The sequence below is a fragment of the Callospermophilus lateralis genome, chromosome 18 (assembly GCF_048772815.1).
Source record: "Callospermophilus lateralis isolate mCalLat2 chromosome 18, mCalLat2.hap1, whole genome shotgun sequence".
Lineage (NCBI taxonomy): Eukaryota > Metazoa > Chordata > Mammalia > Rodentia > Sciuridae > Callospermophilus > Callospermophilus lateralis.
The window spans coordinates 34,683,198-34,705,266 of NC_135322.1; the positions used below are offsets into that span (position 1 = coordinate 34,683,198).

The 22,069-nt window shown below is 41.2% G+C and overlaps 1 protein-coding gene and 1 pseudogene across 2 annotated transcripts in view; one reads left to right on the forward strand and one right to left on the reverse strand.

Moving 5' to 3' along the window:
• Positions 1-345: 345 nt before the first annotated feature.
• Tent4b (terminal nucleotidyltransferase 4B) overlaps positions 346-22,069 on the forward strand; it is a 62,712-nt gene continuing 40,988 nt past the window's right edge. For both annotated transcript variants that reach the window (XM_076838771.2, XM_076838772.2), the window contains exon 1: positions 346-1,006. In XM_076838771.2, the coding sequence (XP_076694886.1) occupies positions 381-1,006 (626 nt within the window). In that variant the 5' untranslated portion in view covers positions 346-380. The remainder of the gene's footprint in view (positions 1,007-22,069) is intronic.
• Positions 10,558-12,335, reverse strand: LOC143384122 (heterogeneous nuclear ribonucleoprotein H3 pseudogene; annotated as a pseudogene).

Consider the following 22,069-nt stretch of genomic DNA (forward strand, 5'->3'; position numbering starts at 1 on the left):
GGGGCCGGAGGAGCGAGGACGCTACAGAGCAGGCGCGTCCCGCCGCCGCTGCCGCCGCCGCTGCCGCCGTCGCTCGCCCTTCTCCGGAGCTGCCGCCACCGCCGCCATTTGCACGGGGACCCCAGTGACAGGGGCTCGGCGGAGGGGCGGAGGGAGGGGGGGAGGGCCCGCGGAGCCCCCGAGGGCGGGAGCGACGCCGCCGGCGCCGTCCCGGCTCCCTGCGCGACCGCGCCGCCCGCGGCGGGCCCCGAGCAGCAGCAGCGGCAGCAGCGGCAGCAGCAGCGGCAGCCGAGGCCGGGCGTGCGCCTGAGGCGGCGGCGGCGGCGGCGGCGGCCCTGCGGGCGGCCAGGAGGGGCGGGGGCAGCGGCCGCCGCCGTTTGATGGATCCGAGGATCGCCTGGTTCCAGCCAGAGCAGCTCGGACCGTCCAACAGTCTGTGGATGCAGATCTGGGAGACGACCCAGGGGCTGAGGAACCTCTACTTCAACCACCACTGTCACAGCAGCGGCGGCGCGAGCGGCGGCGGCGGCAGCAGCACGGCCACCGGCGGGAGCGGCAGCAGCACCGGCAGCCCCGGCGGCGCGGCCCCGGCTCCGGCCCCGGCCGGCATGTACCGCTCCGGGGAGCGCCTGCTGGGCGGCCACGCGCTGCCCGCGGAGCAGCGGGACTTCCTGCCCCTAGAGACGACCAACAACAACAACAACCACCACCAGCCGGCGGCCTGGGCCCGCCGGGCTGCCGCGGGCCCCTCGGCGTCCTCGTCCCCCTCGGCGTCCTCGTCCCCGCACCCCTCGGCCGCCGTCCCTGCCGCCGAGCCCGCGGACCCGGCCTCGGGCAGCAGCAACAAGAGGAAGCGCGACAACAAGGCCAGCACCTACGGACTCAACTACAGTCTGCTGCAGCCCAGTGGAGGGCGGGCCGCGGGGGGCGGCCGGGTGGACGGCAGCGGGGGCGTGTACAGCGGGACCCCGTGGAAGCGGAGGAACTACAACCAGGGAGTCGTGGGGTGAGTGCTGGCCCTGCGGCCTGCTGGTCTGGCCCGTGCACACGCGCAGCCGGGCACACGCCCACAGAGAGGGTGGGGGAGCCCCAGAGAGGCCACCCCCACGGCCTGCCTCGGCTGCTGCTCCACGCGGGGCGGGGGGAGAGACTGGCCCAAACCCCCATCCCGCAGCCATCCATACCTTCCCCCAGCCCTCTCTAGCCGTCCAGCCTTGTGGACCTCCTCTCAGCCATCCACAACCTCCCCTCACCTTCCTTAGTCATCCACACCTCCCTCCCCTCCCTCCTAACCGTCCACACCTTCCCTGAGACCCCTTTATCCATCGCTTGGGCCCTCCCCTTAGTCCCACCTTCTGTCCCCTGAACCCCCTCCAGCCCTCCACACCTTTGTCCCCACCATCATACTCCGAGATTCCTTAGCATGGTCGTATCATTCATTCCCTGAAAACCTAACTGCGTTGGTGTCTTTCGATGGTTTAGGACCTGGAGGTGCTTTCCTTGCCAAGAATAGAAACATCCAGAATGCTCCTCCCCTCCCCCAATCCCAGACAGGAATCATGTCAGCCCTGAAAGGCATTGCCTGCTTTTGACCCTTTGGCCCATCTTTTAATTTTATTTAAAAAAAATTTCCGGTTTTAAGGATGCCCTGTCTTTGGGGAGAGAGGGCTGAGGTGACAGCTAAGTTTAGGCTAGTAGAGGTGGTAGCTCTTCTGAGGCCCTGATAGAACTTTCCAGGAGTTCATGGTCCGGGGCTCTGCTTCTCACTGTAAAGTTGTCATCTTGGCAGAGGGAGCCAGTGCTTTTCATTCTAGGGGGTAACTTTATGCTAATGGGTGAATGTTGCACCACTAGTGACTTTCTGTTTAAAGTTCAGCTCTTACAAAATGGAATCTTACCTGACCCCCTGGTGAATTATGTACATAAACCTGGAATGTTTCCATCTAGATTTCCCTTCTGGAAGAGCTCTTGTGCTGGAAAAGGTTACTGAGTCATTTTTCTTTTGTAAAATAAAGGTTTTGGACCGTGTGTATGTGTGTGTGTGTGTGTGTGGGGGGGGGGGGGGGAAGGAGACTGAGCATAGAAAACCAGCTTTCAAATTGCTTTCCATTTTTCAGATCCTGTTTTACATTGAGCCTAGCGTACACAAATGAAATCACCAATTAGTAATCCCGAGTGAACCTTTTCTTAGATTCACCCATTCAGATCAGCCCTGTTTGGCAAGGAGAGACAGATCTGTGTACCTTTTTGAAGGTCTGGGTAAAATGAGTTGGTGGGTTCCATCTGCTTCTAGTGGGTTGGTGTCTGCTATATGCTACTATTACTACTCCCACCTTTTATGGAAAATGCAGTCATGCGCTCTAGGACTTCTGCTGGGGTATAAGTCAAATCTGCCCTCACTTTCCAGAGGGGAATCCTTTAGGGTTGAGTCCTTGTTGCTAAGCTTCAAGGGCGCTCTCCATGGTCATCACATTTTATTAAAGGCTTGTGGTTCCAGCCTGTTAGCATTTCCAAGTTGAAGCATAAACTTGTGGTTCAGTGACAAGCAAATTGATATTGAGGGGTTCTGGTAGTTTCGTTTTACAGGAATAAGCTCCAGTTAAATAATCACTGTCAACCAAAACCTTGAAGTTCCCTGATTGCATTTTACTGAAGTCTCTTATATATGTTTTTAGAAAAGGTATATTATAAATCCAAAGTCCTGCCACCTCTTTTTTTTTTTTTTTGGTTAAATCAGAAATTGTTTTCCTCTCTACTTGCTATTTAATATAAAGGATACTGCAAAAGGTTCTCATTTGAACTTTGTAGAAGCAAAGTGTTCTTGTTCCTGATTCAAATATTATATTGCTCTCAAAGGGATTAGGAGAGGAATTTTCATTTCCCAATGGGATTACTGTTCAAAAACTGATTGTAAAATTGTTTTAAAACAGCTTATCACTTCCTCAGACTTTCCACTTTTTTGCCCCTTCCTTTTAAGAATGTCAGCAGTTTAAAATTTTTCAAATGTTCAATTCTAAGACCTTCCTGTTTTGAAAGATATATTAAACAGTTCTGAATAGTGTTTGTGTAAGAGTGTCTGGTTGCTTGATAATTCTTGATCTGTGGATAAGTTTTGATTTGTGGATCTTTATTTCTTTTAAGGAAGTTTTGCTGTTTTTAATACAGGTATGTACAAAGTCTGGAATCAGTGTACCTCAGAATTCACTATTCTGAGATTAAATATAGTAAAACTGTTACCAACATTTTCTGCATTCTTAGAATGTGACTGATACTTTGCTAGTAGATTAACAAATTGTGTTGGTTCCTGGCTTCTGGGTTGGCTATTTAGATAGGAACATGAGATATCCTGGGTGCCCCCTCTTCCCCTCAGTGTGAAAAGTGGATTGTAATTCTGGGGTAGTGTGTACTGCTCTTTTATATCTTGGTGTTCTCAACATCAGCCAAACTGGTTGACTTATTTCCTGGACACTCCTTTGAGCTACAGTTCAAATCCTGGCTTTTTCCAATGCCCAAGTTGTTGCTGTTTGGTCCTCAGAACTCTTGTGTTTGGTTCATGTTCTTAGTAGAGCAAATGTCTGTTTAGCTTCCTTTTATAAGCTTGCTCTCTCTTACCTATTGGGGGATGGAAATATCTTTAATGTAGCATAAAATATTTGGATTTCATCGTAGTCTTTCAAAATGAAACTCCCCTGGGCGCATTTACCATCTTGGCCTTTGTCCCTGTGTAACCATAGGCCCATGGAGTTTAATTTCTTTTCTTTATCTTTTTATTCCTTCCAACATTGCTTCCATTTATCCGTTTTCTTCGACTTCAGGTTTCATTCCCCTTGAGAGCTGGCTGTAGTATACGATGTAGTCCACCAGCTCTTTCTGCTTGTCAGTGAAAATGAGCCATAAGCCCTTTTCTTTTCAAAGATTTAATTGGGTGATCACCATGGAGAAAGAAGGGATAGCAGAAAGTTGCAAACACAGAGAATTTACTGATATCCAGAGCCCTTAGTCCCGAGCCTGAGTGTCCAGAAACTTCTTGTGTAAGGCGATTGGTGCTTGTCCAAGTTCATGAGAATAGGTTTGTGTTGGCTGCACTGTGAGATCTGTAGGTGGTTTGTCAAGGCTTGGATGACTTGTTCACAGTAATGGCTTGGAATGTGAATTTGTTTGAGGGGACATCAAGGAGACCCCCATTGGGAAACTTAATTTTTCTCCCCAGTGCTAGGGGTTGAATCTAGGGCCTTGGACATGATAATGCTAGATAAATGTTCTACTGCTGAGCTATACCCCTAGCCCTGGGAAATTTAAGTTTAATGACTAATTTCTTGAACTAGGCTGGTAGGAAATGGGGGATGGAAGGATGAATGAATGCGAGAAGTTTTTACAAGATAAGGATGAAGACGATCCCCTTCCCTTGGTGAATTTAATGATCTATAGCTTTGAACTTGAGTGACTGGGGAAATGTTTGTGCTATTGAAAATAAGGGCTGGAAGGACTGTTGGTTTGGAGCAGAAGGTTTGGTGGTGTTTGGGTGGAGAAGCTGAGCAGGGGCTGAGATTGGCGGTGAGTGCTGCGCTCTGTACTGCAGTGGACAGTGTTGTCCCATGTGTGCCATTTTCCTAATACTCATGGTTCACTCGATCATAGTAAACACGAGGTGCTGATGGTTCACTTTGGCACTGGCATTAATGGCGTATTTCTATATAATGTCATCAGGGGATTGGTGTTATTGTTGGGCTTCACAGCAATCAGGCAGATTAAGTAGGAAAGAATTTAGAGAGACCTGGTGTTTGTGTTAAGTTTAAATTATGTGCATTTGCATATTTAGCTCATAGTAATTCTTTACTGAATGGGACCTTCAAGTTATTGACTGATTTATGTAGAGATGTATTTTAAAGAAGGCATGATGGTGTAGATTCTACACTTACAGTGTAATATGTATCTGAGAATTTCCTCAAATCCGGCACACTGTTTTCAACTGTTACTTTCATGCCACAGCTTGCCTCTAACATCCACTAGTTGTGGCCAGTGACCCTGTTACTGTCAAGAGTCATTGGCATTTCATTGTATGGACTCTTTTTTTTCCATCCCCATTATGTTTTTAGCCATTGAAAAGCCAAAGGAAACAGTGACTGGAGCTTTTTGGAGTCCACCCCTGTTCACACAGGTTTAGGACATTGCAGGAGAGAGAAGATGTGAAAGGGTACTAGGGAGTCCGAGGCAGGGAGGACTTGTGTGCTTGAACAGTTCTGATCCTAAGTGCTCAATGCCTCACATTTCAACTCCTTCCCCAAAACTGCTGCCAGAGGGCCTAGTGTTCGGAGTCCAGAGGGCCCATAGGAAGGGGCTCCCTTGCTGATGCTGGACTGGTCAGATGGTTGTCTTACTTATCGGTTCTCACATTATCTGTGTGTCACAGGATTGGTGTAGACATGGATGGCAATGAATGGTTAGGTATTCTTATACCTGTTGAAGCTGAGAAAAATTAAAAGCAATTTTCCTGTGGGAAGTAGAAAAGCGGGGTGATGTATGCTTTCACACAGCTTTCTATTCTCTGTTCTTTTGACTCAGTTAGAGTAACATTTAGTGGAGGAAACTATTTCAAGATCACACCCACGGCACTAGAGACTATATTAATCACTTATACACACAGGTACAAAGTATTCTTGATGGGGCTGTAGATGCTGCTTTGAAGAACCAGAGTCCAGTTGCCAGCAGCTGGTCTTTGCTCTTCCCTTCAGAGCTGATAGGACAGCTCTGTAGAGAGCTGGACAGCCTCCTAGCTGCTCAGAGGCTGGCGGGCAGAATGTCCTTTCCACCCCCAGATATTTGCTAGAGACTCAGTTGCTGTAAAGACCAGAAAGTCTTCAAATTTGTTTTACTATTTTTAAGATTACACATAATTATTTTTTAAAATAAGTGATTATAGATTGAAGTTGAGGATGGCCTTGAGCTAGATTTTTCATTTTTGCAACCACACAGTAGATAATACATTTAATTCTATCTGATAAAATTACTTGATGATGCAGAAGACTTTCATATACTCAGAAGCTTGGCCACATGGAAATTGGAGGTAAAGATTTTAGGAAAAAATTAAATGTGGAGCCATGCATGTTCCACTGGTTTCTTTTTCCCTTGGACAATTTCAAGTCTGAAAAAAATCTTAAAATTGTGCCTAGAGATTTTGTATAGTAAATGGTAACTAAGCTTAGGAATTCTAGCTCAAGTCTTGCCTTCTTCTGAAATATGTATTTAGTGCAGAATCCTTTGCTTCCAGGTCAGTTGATTTAATAAAAGTAATCAGTAAAATGGAAACTTTATTACCATGTTTCAAATATTATGCTAAATCTTTTCCATTTGTTATAATTAATCTCTTTATACATAGCTCCATCTATTCTTTTTTCACTTTTTATTTTGAAATAATTTATAGATTTATTGGAAGTTGCAAAAACTAATATAGATAGCTTTCATATTTTCTTTGCTCGGTTTCCCCTACTGGTAATATCTGACATAACTTTCCTTCAGAGCTGATAGGACAGCTCTGTAGAGAGCTGGACAGCTGTTTTTTTCACAAAGAAACACAGAAAATTAACATTGTTACAATCCATAGCCTGTTTTAATTTAAAAAATTCTAAGTTGTTGATAGGCCTTTATTTTATTTATTTATTTGTATGTGGTACTGAGGATCGAACCCAGTGCCTCGTACATGCTGGGCAGAGTCTCACCCCTCCATAGCCTATTTTAGATTTCACCAGTTTCACATGTACTTATTGTGTGTGTGAGTGTAGTTCTGTATGATTTTCTCACGTGTATAGATTCATGTAACTGCTTCCAACTGTCAAGATACAGGACTGGATTGGTCTTGGTGCTCTCACTGCTGTGACCTGAATTCATTTCTCCATGAGGGAAACAACAGTATCAAAAAAGAATGTGAAACTATTCCATCACCTCAAGGCTCCCTGGTATTGCCCCTTTGAAGTGTCACACACACACACACACACACACACACACACACACACCCTTCCTTCTCATACTTACTCACTGGCAACCACTGATCTGTTCCCTGTGTCTGTAATTTTGCCATTTTGAGAACACTATAAAAACCATAAAGTATGTAACTTTGTCTTTTTCCCTTTCACTGTAATTCCTTTGAGAGTCCTGGGAATTGTTTCATGAACCAATAGTTTATTGCCTACTTTGTTTAACCATTCACCTTCTGAGAGACATTCCAGAAAGATGGTTTCTAATTTTTGACTATTAAAAAAGCTGCTGTGAACATTGATGTACACAGTCTTATGTGAAATAGTTTTAATTTTTGAGAGAGAAATGTCCAGAAGTGCCAAATAAGTACATATTTTGTTTTCAAAGAAATTGCTGATCATTTTCTAGAGTAGCTGTATTATGTTCCTACCAGCAGTGTACATAAAAGAAATCCAGAGTCTCTGTATCCTCTCCAGCACATGGTGTTATCACTCTTCATATTAACATTTTCATAAACAATCCCACCTAATTCTAATAATCCCTGTGCTGAGGATTGAACCCGGGCCTTGTTCATTGTAGGCAAACATTCTACCACTGAGCTACATACTCAAACTTCTACCTAATTTTAATCATAATTAATTTTTATTTAAAAAATTATGATAACTTTTCCATTTCTAAATCTCCAAGTAAAATTGTGACTGAAAAGGCCTCAGTTGGCTGGAGGTAGAGCTCCAGTGGTAGATGCTTGCCTTCTGCACACAGATCCCAGCACCTAAACAGCAACCACAGCAACAAAACCCCTCAGTGTACAAGTTTTACTTTGGTTTTATTCTTAGTAGTATCATTTAAATTTTGTCTTTAAAGTTCTTTTTAGTGTTTGTTTCTTTTTTATTTTTTTAGACAGGGTCTCTGTCCCCAAGCTGGTCTTGAATTTGTAGGCATTAGTGATCTTCCTGCCTCAGCCTCCCGTGTAGCTGGGATTATGAGCCTGCACCAGCCTGCCATGCTGGTGAACGGTTTTTGCAGTATTGATATATCTGCAGACTGTGTAAATGAGTACATCAGATCTATCCTAGAATAAATTTTTATCTAAAGTACTTTCTGGATTAAGAGTTGGGACTTGGCCCATTATTTTTCCCTTATTGGCCATGTGTAGACAGTTTTGATTCTGTCAAAATGAAATTTTTTCTTTAGCATCATCAATCATTGTAAATTAATTAGTTTGTGTTCTTTCTGTTCTATGAATTGAATCCAGGGGCACTCTACCACTATACCATATGTATAGCCCTTTTCATTTTTTAATTGGAAGTCGGGGTCCTGCTAAATTGCGTAGACTGGCCTTGAACTTGAGATCCTCCTGCCTTATCCTGAGTAGCTGGGATTGCAGGCTTGTGCCACCATACCTGGTCACATGGATTCTTTCACTGATATTTAAACCTTTTAATCTGTAGGTTTATCTGGCATCTGTCCTCCCCCCATTAAACTTATTTGTTGAATTAGGTTGTTTTTTCCTATAGATTTTTAGTTCTTGGATTTTGCTGAGTGCATTCCCATGGCTGTCAGTTTAATATGTTCTTTTGGCCCCTTTATTTTCTGTAAATTTGTAACTAGAGCTAGAGACTTGTGTAGATTTTCTTTCTTTTTTCTTTTTCAAGAACAGTTCTTAGGTTGTATGATGTGTGCTCTGAAAAGACCCATAGTGTCGGAATGTTTTTTTTTTTAAATGAAATGAATAGTTAATGTTTATTGCCTATATTGGGATGGTAATTTGTTCTAATTCTCATGATCCTTTTTTTTAATTGTTAGCTGTAATGCTTTCAAAAGGAGAAATTTCCCTTGTTAGTTTTGGTTATCATGAGGGTATAGTTTTTTTTTTTCTGAAGCAGTACTGAGGCTAACACTCAGGACCTGGTGCATGCTAGACCAACACTCTGCCCCTGAGCTACATCCCCCCCAGCCAAGAGTACAGTTCTTAGGAGGGAAAGCAAGCTAATAGTAAGAATTGGTTTTGGTAGTGAGCTGTCCTCCCCAGGAGGAGAAGGCCACAGGAAGCAGAAGTGGGCTTTGGGATGACTGGTGCTGTTGTTTAAAGGGGAGTTAATTCCCCCTGGGGTGAACTGGTTAATGGCTGGGAGTGTCAGGGGAGCCCTTTGCTCACAGTGATGCCGGCCTTGCCTTCAGCCTGTTTTAATGAAGGAAGCCACAGCAGACCTATGACCCCTGAGCTCTGTTCAGGAGACAAAGTTCACACAGCCTTAGCTCAGTGACCAGGAATAATGCATTTATTTCTTCTTGAAATTAAACTTAGATTGTGTTTCTTCTTCTGTGCTAATGTTTGTGACCTTAGTAGGAATCTTTCCCGCCTTCAGGTGAATAAACCACATAGCCTCAAAGGAAAATTTCCTACTCAGAGTAAATTTGTCAAATGCTCCCCCATATCAAATATTTATTTTAAAGGCCACTGTTTACTTAACAGAAGCTGTGGGGCAAGCATGGTGGCTGTGTAAAGGACAACTGCAGGAAGGTATGCAGAGCTGGCCGCCTGGTGTGGGGGTTGTGGCAGCCCCTTCTGGGGAAGACAGCAGGCAGCATCTCTGAGGAAGGGCACAATGGGCACGTGAAAGGACTTTTCTATTCTCAAGGCACCCTTCCTCCATTTCCCCTTCCAAAGGCATTTAATAGTTTTTTTTTTCTTAGTACTAAGTTTCAGGTTTATGGAAATATTGAGCAGAAAATATCAATTTTCAAAGGCCCTTCCCCCTAGTTTCCACTGCTATTACGAAGTAGGGTGGAACATTAGTTAAAATTGATGAGCCAAATAGTGACACATTAACATTAACTGAAATCAGTAATTTTACGTTAGGATTCACTCTTTGATGTTACAGATTCTCTGGGTTTTGGCAATGTTTGGAATCTGACAGTATGTAGCCTTTTTAGATTTTTTTTTTTCACTTTGCAGCATGCATTTAAGATTCTACAGTGCCTTTCGCTGGCTTGATAGCTCATTTCTTTTTAGTGCTGAGTAATATTCCATTGTAAGGATGTACCAATTTGTTTATCCATTCACCTACTGAAGGACATCTTGGTTACTTCCAAGTTTTGGCAGTTGTGCATAAAGCTGCTATAAACAACTATGTGTAGGTTTTTGTATGATCACATTTTTAGTTCCTTTGGGTAAATACCAAGGAGCTTGATTGTTGGATTGTATAGTAAGAATATGTTTAGTTTTGTAAGGCTGAACCATTTTTCATTCCCACTAACAGAAAATGAGATTTCCTGTTACTCGACATCTTCCCTAGCATTCCTGGTGTCAATGTTTTGGCTTTTTGCCATTCTAGTAGATGTGTGGTGGTGGTGTTTTAATGTATAATTCTCTAGTGACATGTCTGCTAGGGTTTGAATGTGTCCCCCATATGTTCATGTGTTAGAAACTTAGTCCCCAGTGCATCAGTGTTGAGATGTGGGACATTTAAGAGATGATCAGGTCATGAGGACTCTGCCTTCTTGAATGGATTGACATTGTCATCTACAGTTGTCTTGAGAGTGGGTTTCTTACACAAGCATACTAGACCCCTCTTGCCTTTCTCATAGTCTTACTAGGTAGTGCTTTCCTATTTGGGGGAACAAGAAGACTCTCATTAGATAAGTCCTCTTGATCTGAGCCTTCCGATTTCCAGAACTGTGAGTGAAATAAATTTCTACTGTTTATACTTCTGTTACAGTCCCATAAAATATGAACTAAGCTTCTTTGTTTTGTTTTGTTGGTAATGGGGATTAAACCCAGGGGTGCTTAACCACTGGGCCACATCCTCAGCCCTTTTTTATATCTTATTTAGAGACAGGGTCTCATCAAGTTGGTTAGGGCCTCGCTAAGTCACTGAGACTGGCTTTGAACTTGGAATCCTCCTGCCTCAACCTCCGTGCCTTGGGGATTACAAGTGTGTGCCTCTGCCCAGCAAGACAGCATCTTTTAATCTGCTTTTTGCTCTGTATACATTGGTTAAGTGTCTGTTCTGATATTTTGACCATAATCTAATTGGATTGTTTTCTTACTGTTGATGTGTGTGTGTGTGTGTGTGTGTGTGTTCGCGCGCGCGCCCGCACTGGGGATTGAACTCAGGGCCTTTTGCATGAGAGACGAGCACTCTACCAACTAAACTATATTCCCAACATCTTACTATTGATATTTAGGAGTTCTTTGTATTAAAAATTGTTCTTGGTATTAAACTCTTATTTAATGCCAAGTATCTTAAAATTTGCTATGTATTTATAGTTACTTATTATTACCATAAGTTTTTTTTAAGTATAAGGATATATTTTTAAGTCAAAGTATACAGCAAATAAAACCTTCAGAAAAAGATCTTCTCATCAAAATCAAATAATTAAGAAAATATATTCCTTTAATCATTGTAAAGTTCTTAAAATAGAAGAAATCTGTAAGAAAGTCTAGTAGACCAGATGCTGTGTTAGGATCTATTGGTTCTGCTTTCAGTACATCACAACCCAATTGCCTGCCACTCATGCCACAGTCACCTCCACTGCCTCCACCACCATGGTCCTAGCCACCCAAGCCGTCAGGAGTACCATATCCTCCACTGTGACTGTTCCTGTTTCGCATTCTCCCACAAATCCATATCCTGATCATTCATTTCATCTCTGCCACAGCCTGCCATTCCAGAACTTCCCATTCCAGGCTGCCCTGGGAGTGGAGTTGAAGAAGAGTTCAGTGTATCGCTCTTATGTTTAGACACGTGTCTTCATGTGTCACACACTCTATGTTTGCTTCTCCCGTTGCTCTGCCATCAGCTCAATATCACTCTGAACTCATATTGGATTTAGTATTAAGAAGAATTATCAGCAATGTCATCTTCAGTTGCAGGAAAAGGCAACCCTTTTGTGTACAAAATGACCATCATGAAAACCTGAACTTGCTCAGCAGCTGCACCATACCTGTGACCTCCCATACCTCTTCCATCTCATTCAGTCACTGAAGCCATCAGAGCCGCAGCCCTAATTGTGATAGCCACCATCGTACCCGTCACCTCCTCGTCGCAGTCTTTCACACATACTTCCATGCTCAGCTCCATCAGAACCCCCTCTTACTCCTTCTGGCCTGTCACATGATTCCAGTGGCTCTTTGGCAGTCTTCTTGGTGGATCATGAAATCCTTTGATTTCACTTCTGCTATTTCTGAAGATCTCTGTACCCTGTGTCCTTTTCTTGTGTTTCCCCAGAGCATGTTCTGCGATCTCCTGTGAAGCAGACTGCATGAAGGCCTCTGCTGGGCTTCTTCCCTGGTCGTCCATCACTAGTGATATACCCTTTGGCCTAATTTTCAAACCTTGACAAAATGGAACTATTTCCTTTTCCTCTTTTTGCTGCAACCCAATAGTAGTCTGCGAAGTCTTCCTGTTGTGTTGCAGAGCATCGTTTGGACCATTATGTTTCATCTCAATACCATTGATTTAAATGCCCCTTTTACTTCAGGTACCTGTCAGGCTGTGGAGGCTGTGGTGACACCAACTCGGTGCTCATGGTTCCAGTGGGAGGAGGGAGAAGTCGTTGCTTCTCACAAGAGTTTTTCCACCTGTCTTTGGCGGTGGTAGCTGCTAAGGTCCAGAAGTTTTTTTGTTGATCCTTTCTACATAGGCATCATTATCATCAAGAAGATTTGATTTCTTCCTTCCCAATTTGTTTGTCTTTTCTTTCTTTTTCTTATTTCATAGCTTAGGACTTCTGGTATGCTGTTGACTAAGAGTGGTGAGAAAGGACATCTTTCCTTGTTCTTAATCTTTTTTTTTTTTTTTTTTTTTTGTGGTGCTGGGGATTGAACCCAGGGCCTTGTGCATGTGAGGCAAGCATCCTACCAACTGAGCTGTATCCCCAGCCCTGTTCTTAATCTTAATGGTGGGAAAACGTAATTTTTCACCATTAAGCCTGATGTTAATTGTAGGATTTTTGTAGATGTCCTTTTTCAAGTTGAAGAACTTCTCCCCTATTTCTAGTTCACTGGGAGTTTTTGTCATGAAGGGGTCTTGGAGTTTATAAAAATTTATTTTGCATGTGTTGATATGATCATAGGCTTTATTTTCTTTTCTTGGTATAATAGATTATATTATTCTTGAATTTTGAACCAGGTTTATATACCTGGAGTAATTCCACTTGGTCATGGTTTATAATTCTTTTTGTACATTGTTGGATTCAATTTGCCTAGTATTTTGTTCAGAATTTATGCAGCTATATTCAGAAGAGATTTTGGTCTATAGTTTTCCTTGTTTTTCTGGTTCTTTCCATCTGGTTTATGGGTAGGGTGATGCTAGCTTTATAGAATGAGTTAGCAAGTGTTCTCTCTGCTAAATTTGGAGAGAACTGAGATAATTTCTAACTTAAAAGTTTGGTAGATTCATCAGTGAAGCCATCTGGGCCTGGTACTTTCTGCTGTAGAAGTTTATTAATTATTGATTGAGTTTCCTTATTAGATAGTTAGGTCTATTGAGATGCCTTTCCTTCTTGTCTAAGTTTTGGTTTGTTGTGGTTTTCAAGGAGTTGGTCCGTTTCATCTAGGTTATCAAATTCACAGGCAGAGAATCCTTGGTAACATTCCTGTATTATCCTTTTAATGTCCAGAGAATCACTAGTGAATACCCTTGTTTCATTTCTGCTATTAGTAATTTGTCTTCTCTCTTTTATCTTTATCACTTTTATTGATATTTTCCAAGAACCAGCTTTTGGTTTTATTGGTTTTCTCTGTTGATATTTAGTTTTCAATTTCATTGATTTCTGCTCTAATTTTATTTTCTTCTGTTTACTGTGGATTTAATTTGTTCATCTCTTCTTAGTTTCTTAAAGTGGAAGCTTAGATTATTGATTTATAGATCTTTATTCTTTCCTGATGTTTGTATCCAGTGCTATCAGTTTTTCTGTAAGAAATTTCTCAGCATCCCACACGTTTTGATGAGTTGTATTTTCATCTTCATTTTAGACATACTCTTGTGACTCTTTGGACCCATCTACTGTGTAGCAGTGTGTTGTTTGATCTTAAGTATGCATTTTGGGATTTTTTTGGCTTTCTTTCTGTTACTGGATTTGACTTTAATTCTCTGTGTCCTGAGAGCAGACATTTTATTATTTTTATTTTAAAAAATTTGTTAAGGTATGTGGCTGAAAATGTATGTGTGTATATGTATCTGTGTGTGTGTGTGTGTGTGTGTGTGTGTGCGCGCGCGCGCGCGCGCACTAATGGTAAAATGTTCTCTCATCTTTGTTATATGTGACTTTACAATACCAGATTGGTTAAAACAGGCAGAGTGAGGCATCCTTAGTGTCCATCAATAGATGTATTGATAACCAGAATGTCCTCTACTCATGCAAAGCCTTATTCAACCTTAAAAAGGAAGGAAATTCTGGCACATACTGCAACATGGGTGAATCTTGAAATCATGCCAGTGAAGAAGGGTTACGAAGTTCTGAAGATGGACAGTGGTAATAGTTGAACACCAAGATGAATATACTTAATGTCATATAATCATATACTTAAAAATGGTTAAAATGGTAAATTTTATGTAATATATATTTTCATCACAATTTATTTATTTGATACTGGGGATTTAACTTAGGCACTTAACCACAAACCACATCCCATACCTTTTTTATTTTTATTTATTTTGAGACAGGGTCTTGCTAAGTTGCTGAGGGAAAAATTTTTGTAAACCATAGTGGTGCTGGGCAAGGGGGCACATACCTGTAATTCTAGCAACTCAGGACGCTGAGGCAGGAGGATCGCGAGTTCAAAGCCAGCCTCAGAAAAAGCAAGGTGCTAAGCAACTCAGTGAGACCTTGTCTCTAAATAAAATACAAAATAGGACTGGGGATGTGGCTTAGTGATTGAGTGCCCCTGAGTTCATTATCTGGTACCTGTCCCCTCAAAACAAAAACAAAAACAAAACCCAGAGTGGTATCAACTGTGTAAAGGTTTCAAGAGTTATTTTAATGATTTACCTTATTCTGGATGTTTATACTATTTTTTGGAACGTAAGTGACCAGTTTAATTTTCATCAGTGATTGGCCTGATAAAACATAATACATTTTCAGGGTCTGGTGGTGCATGTGTACCTGTAACACCAGCTACTTGGGAGGCTGAAGTAGGAGGATGCAAGTTGGAGGCCAGCCTCAGCAATTTAGCAAGACCTGAAACAACTTAACAAGACCCAGTCTTAAAAACTGAAAAGGGCTGAGGATGTAGCTCAGTAGTAGAGAGCCCCTGAGCTCATTCCCCAGTAGTATGAGCAAATATATATTATATTTAGGGTTTTTTAAAAGAGTTTGAAGAGTAAAATTTTTGTGTAAAATCAGCATGAAATTCTATGTCTATGATAAATCTGATACTTGTAGAAGACATATATGCATTCCTTTTAAGATCATGCTGCTTAGCCACTTGACTGATTTGTAGTCATAGAGTAGAACCCTTATGGGGTTTGAGGGACCTTCAGAGGCCAGAGGACCCCAGTCCTTGGTTTTGAAAATTGATAACTTTGTTGGGGACGTAACTCGTGGTAGAGCATTTGCCTACCTTGTGTGAGACCCTGGTCTATCCCCAGCATTGTGAAAAGAAAAAAGAAAAGAAAAAAAATTACCAATCAACCAGCCTCAGCAAAGTTAAATTATTTTATTACTAAGTTCCACAGCTATCTTTTCCTACAGCCAGGGCTGCTTAGCCCTAATCTCTAATGGGTCCCAGTGCTCCACCAGAATCTGGTTCTGTCAGGCTAAGCCTGTGATACCAGGTAAAACCAGGGACTGGTATTTAACCTCATCTCTTTCTGTGCCCACTGTCTCACGCAGTCCATGCAGATAATGGTGCTCTGCTTAATAGGCTTGGTGAGAGTGATTTCCAGATCAGTTACTTCCACCGCAGTGGCAATCTCGGGAAGTGAAGAAAATTTGATGATGGAACCCATGCATGGAATCACTGACTGCATGGGCCTGTACAGGATGGTGGTTCTCATGTTTTTTTAAAAATAATAATCATACTAAGCACAATGGAGGATTGTTCTCAAATGATCTCTTAAAGTTTGGGTTTCTAAACTGGGCCCATTAACAGGAACACCTAGGGAGTTCAGATAGCTCAGATCCCACTTGTGGAGGGGTGTCTACTCTGGGAGGCAGATGAGATGCTGGGAGTCCTTAAAAATTATTGCAAGAGACAGTAACTTTGCCTCTCCACTCATTTTTATATGTGTAATAATTAAAACCAGATGGGCACGGGGGCTTGTGGGCAACAGAAATTATTTTAATGAAGTGAAGTTTTGACTCAGGCTTTTACAATACTATCGGTTTTTTTGGGTTAAAATTTAAAATATCTAAATAAATAAAAATATTAAAAATGATTATGAAGAATTTGAGATTTTAATATGTAAGATTTTTTTAAAGAAAATTTGGTCTTGCATTAAAAGTACTGGAGGTTTTTTGTATTTTTGGACTAGATTTGTTTTTAAGCAAGACAGTATTTATATTGGTCACGGGGGGGGGGGTGTTGGTATGTAAAAATGTGAAGACAGTATGCCCTGAGTGCCCTTTATCAATCTGACTGAAACCACCCACACTAATGGATTTGAATTCCCTTAATGGAATATTAGATAAATTGCCTATAATTTATGATCCAGAGATTTTTCTTAAAATTTAGAAAAGGAAGGCATTAATTTATCGTCCTCATAAATACTTTAAACAGTATGGAAAAGGTAGGAGTCTCATATAACCACCATTTTTAGTCCCAGCCTGGGATGTAGTAATTGTATGGGGTTCAGAAGATCCTTTTTCTACCATGTAAGACTAACCAAAGAAAATACACATTATTTTGTGTTTTGTATCCATGCTATTATAATACGTATTTTGTCTTTACTTGCATTTTCCACATGATGTATCTTGGGAATTTGTTCATGTAGAGTTATGTAGTGCTACGTGGGCTTCAGTGGTTTGGTGTTTAGTAGCCCCCCTTGTTGGTGGGGGATGTGTTCCGAGACCCCCAGTGTATATCTGAGCCTCCAAATACTATCTCGTCATTTACCTTACACTGTTTTTCCCCAAACCTGTGATAAAGTTTATAAGTTAGTCATAGTAAGAAATAATCAAACAGCAGCCAATTTTTCAGTCCCAAACTATTTCTGAATCTGAATTCCTGTCATCAAGTCTTACTTTTGCAGTAAATGGATTGGTGTCACTTGTCTCAAGAGATCCCTTGCCAGAATTCTTGTATAGTCTCAGTACTTTCTGGTTTAACACATTACCATCATGTTTTCTGTTCATGTCTTCTGCCCACAAATTTTGTGCCTTTTCCCTTTTTTTGGTATCTGAATTGAATCCAGGCGTGCTCAACCTCTGGGCCACATCCCCAGCCCTTTTATTTTTACCTTTTCCATCGTAACTAAGCACTTATCACACACCATATCAATAACTTTTGCAGTTTGAGGTGCAATAGCAAAACCAGCATGAATTTCTTTTTCCTTCTTCACAATTTCACAAACAGATTTGTTCTTACAGTAGGTCTGAGCAACCTCAGAATATAATTTTTTTTCCTTAAGGACTTTCACCTTGTCATTCAAAGGAAGCTTGTTTTGGTATTTCTGAGGCATGTCTAAATTGCAGCATCACTATTCTTGCCCTTTATAGCCATTAAGTAAAATAAGCGTTCCTTGATCACAAGCAGTTGGGACAGTGAATCTGATAGCCAGGACGGCCGGTGAGTGACTGATGGGAGGGAGAGTGGGCAGTACCCAGTGAGGGTGCGCCACACCAAGGGTTGTTTCACTGCCCACCCCCTCCCCTATGGAGAGGGATGGACCGTGATTGCCTCTTGCTACTCAGAATGCTGTGTAATTTAAAAGTTATAAGTAGTTTATTTCTGGAATTTTTCATTTAGTTTCAAACTGCAGTTGACCACGGGGAACTGAAATTACTGAAATAAAAACTTAAAAAAAAAAAGCTAACATTTTTAGTTTTATTCATTAAACAGTTGGCGACCTGTAAAATGGAAATCTCAGCCAGGGGCAAGACTATACCATACTTTTTCTTTTTTTACTTGGGATTGAACTCAGGAGTGCTTAACCAGCGAGCCACATCCCCAGCCCTCTTTTTCTCTCTTTAAAAAAAAAAAAAAAATTAATCTTTTTTTAATTTTGAGACAGTCTCACTAAGTTGCTGAGGCTGGCCTCAAACTTGAGATCCTCCTGCTCAGTCTCTCTAGTCACTGGGATTACAGGCATCTACAACTGCTCCCCGGCTATCCCATACTTTTTAAAGCCATCCTCCTACTGATGAACACAAAGGTGGTTTTTCATATTTCCTAATCCAGTGCTGCAGTGCTGGTTCTTGTATATGCCTCCATGCGCATGTGTGCTGTGCTCACTGAACAGGGGATATGTGTTGAATGTTTGGCAAATCCTACTGGATTGTCCTCCAGCCAGCCTGTGCTGCAAGGCAGATGGAGGTGAGGCAGGCTCTCAGAATTTGCTGGACGCCGTTGATCTTGTAAATATTTGTTAAGACACTAAGTAGCAGAGTATGTGTCACTTTTTTTCTTTCAGTTGGCATTAATGTGAGGAATATTTCTGGGTGGGCTGAGCTGACCTTAAGTGTCTGTAGGCCCAGTGACAGTGTGCTAGGTGCTGACTTGGAAACATTTATAAAAAATGTTGAGTTATATTAGTGATGAGAAAAGGATTAACGTAACAGATCACGGTAGTTAGAATTAAGTGTATCAAAACATCAACAGACATTAAGAGAAAATTTGATGTGTTCTTCATTTTCTTTGGTACGTTTGCCTTCGATTTTCATATCTATTAGAAATTTTCGGTTATGTATTTAAATTTTTTTCTTGTATATTTGTTCAGCTTGACTATAAAAATAACACCAAAAAAAAGCAAAGGATTTCAAAGAACCTCTTCATTATAAAGCATCAACTACTTTGTCTTCATAAACTCTTAATATTTGTATCAGTGTAAAAGATCATTTAAAAAATAGTTTTGAAGATGTTAGGAGGACTACTACTTGAATATCTGCTACTTCAAACCCATGGATAGGTAGAGAGCAGAAAAGGAGACGACAGAAAGAATCTTCATCATCATGAAAGTTTTCAGTGCTTCCCTCATTTCACACTCTGCCTTGTCTTTTCTGTGTATCTAAGTGGTCTGCATGTGAAGTTTTTTTTTGTGGGGTGTGTGTGTGTTTTCCTATACAAATATACTGTGCTTTACTTGAGCATTTCCCTACTGTTGGTCATGTAAATTGCTTTTCTGTTGTTGCTTATTGTTAAAAAAAAGCCAGTATCTCCATCTGTTGCTCACAATAAGATGGCTGGGTTTCTTATTATATGTTGCTAGAAAGATTTTGAAGGTTAGCAGCAAAGGAGGGAAACCTAACGCTTTACTCCCTTGGCCCCTCTTTGCCTCCCACATAGATCAGGTTTTTATCATTTTACTTATTTTTTTCTTGGTATAGTAGCTGTGAGTTTTTGGCTTGTGAGTTGTTGATGTATGTGTTGAGGTATGTGTGAATGAGTTAGCTGTACAGTTGATTCTACTTTGACATTTCTCTGGTGTTTTAGTGTCCCCCTCCCTCATTCTGCCTAATCATTTTCTTACCTCAAAATGAAGTAATTGTGTACTTGGCACCACTAAATTAGAAAATTGTCTGTCCTTGGCTAAAAGATCTCAAGCATAGGAACTGGATAGGATAAGAGGAGGGGAGGGGTGTAGCTCAGTGGTAGAGCCCTTGCCTAGCATGCACAAGACCTAAGTTCCATCCCAGCTCCAAAAAAAAAAATGAAATTTTTGCTTGAGGGGGAAAAAAAACAAAAGGTGAGGGATTCAGCAATTCAGTTGTGTCTTAATACTATTGAGAAGAACCTGGCATAAAGTAAAACAAGCGCTCTAAGTAAGGGTGAATATAAGGACATGTAATGTGAGCTCCTTAGTAAGGAAATTAATGATGAAAAGGGTCTTTGGAGCTGTGTGTATTAACACACAGATTAACCTGTAAAAGCAGTAGTGCCCAAGAGAATTGGACAGATGTAGATTCATGGATTCTCTAGTGACATGTGGAAAGGTATTGGGATTGTACCATGAAATACTTGAATTAAAACTCTTTTAATATTAAACTGGGTATGGTGACACATGCCTGTAATCCCAGCAGTTTGGGAGCCTGAGGCAGTAGGATTGCAAGTTCAAGGCTATTCCAGCAATTTAGTGAGACTCTTTCTCAAAATAAAAAATAAAAAGGGCTGGGATGTGGCTCAGTTGTTGGAAAAAAAAAAAAAAAACCTACCTCTTTTAATACTACATATAAACGGTGACCCTGGGATTCCTAGATACCCTGTAGTTCCTAATACAAAAAAGACTTGCAAGTGTTTTCAGTATTCAAAAAGGGAAACAATTTGCCTGTTAACTGAAATATCAAATTGTTGTTAGGGGTTTATGTAAGTCATTAATTCCTCTGCTGTACAAGTCTTCTTTTTATTGATATTAGAGTCTCCTTGTTCTCTTATTTTGTTTCATGGTCGCATCTAAGGTGGAAGTTCAAGTACAGTCTATTTAGTGGCTTTAATAACTTTCCTTCCTTTAAAATTTTTTAAAAATAATATCATGGAAATATAATTCACCCGTTTAAAATGTACACTTCCATTGGTTTTAAAAATATTCATAGAGTTGTATAGCCATCACCAGAATAATTTTTGGAACATTTTCATCACCCCAAAATAAAACAGCATTCACTCCCCATTTCTCCCCAGCCCTCAGCTGTGGGTGCCACCAGTCTGCTTTTTGTCTCCACGGATTTGATGGTTCTGGACGTTTCATATTAGTGGAATCATAGATTATGTGGCCCTTTGTGTCTGCCTTCCTCTGTATACAGTAATGTCTTCAAGGTTCATCCGTGTTGTAGCACATCAATCCTTCATCCTTTATGTGCTTGAATAATATTCCATTGTATCAACATGCTGTTTTTTGTTTATCCTTCATCGGTTGATAATTGTTTTTAATTTTTGAGTATTATGAACAGTGTTACTGTGGACATTTATGTTTTTGTGTTGAGTATACATTTTGAGTTTCTTGAGTAGATTTGTAGGAATATTTCTGGTTTGGGGTCTTTGTGGCGTTCTGAGCCTAGTGTACTCTCACATTAATAAGGGGGGAAAAGGGACAGAGGGAGGGAGTGACTGAGACAGAGAGAGACACAGAGAGACTGAAAGTAGCTCTATGGTGGTTTTCACCTGATGAATTACATCTTTTCTGAGAGTAACTAACAAAGCAATAAGCTTCAAGTTGCAGTTGCTTCCAAGTTCCTGGCTCTTATAGGAATTTTTGTATTTTATTAATGACAGTTTTCAGTTACTTAACAATGATTATCAACCAATCTTATCTATACTGTTAGCCTGGTATGGATTTACTTATATATTGATAGAAAATGTGGGAATTAATGTTTATTTTACTTAGAAATTTGGAAGCAAGCAAAAACCATGGTAGCAGTAGTTTAGAGGAAGGGATGAGTGTGGCTAATAAATTGTGATTTGCTGGCAACTCTAGATGCCTGTTGATGGCATCTCAGGTCTGTGGAATGGGAAGGGCAGGGAAGTCCAAGGTGCTCTTTTTGATTTTGTGATCTTAGTGTTTGAACCCAGGGGTGCTTTGTCACTGAGCTACATTCTCAGACTTTTATTCTTTATTTTGAGACAGTGTCTTGCTAAATGCTTAAGGCCTCCCTAGGTTGCCCAGGCTGGTCTCAAACTTGTAATCCTCCTAGCTCAGCCTCCTGAGTTGCTCGGATTATAGGTGTGCACCACTGTGCCTGGTTCCAAGGTACTCTAACTGGTACAATCTGGAACATTGCCCAGTGTCTTTTCACTCATTGTGTAGAGTGACTGAGGAAAGTTTGAATTCCTAATTATGGCAACTTTTGATTTTTAAGCATTTCAGATTTTATTTTCTTAAATATTTCAGACATGGAGATGATAAAGAGTAATATCTGAACCTCTTGATTTAACAAATTCAAGTTCCCTTTTCTTTTCCTCCCCCATCTCCACTCTTCTTTAAGGGGATACAGCTGTGCA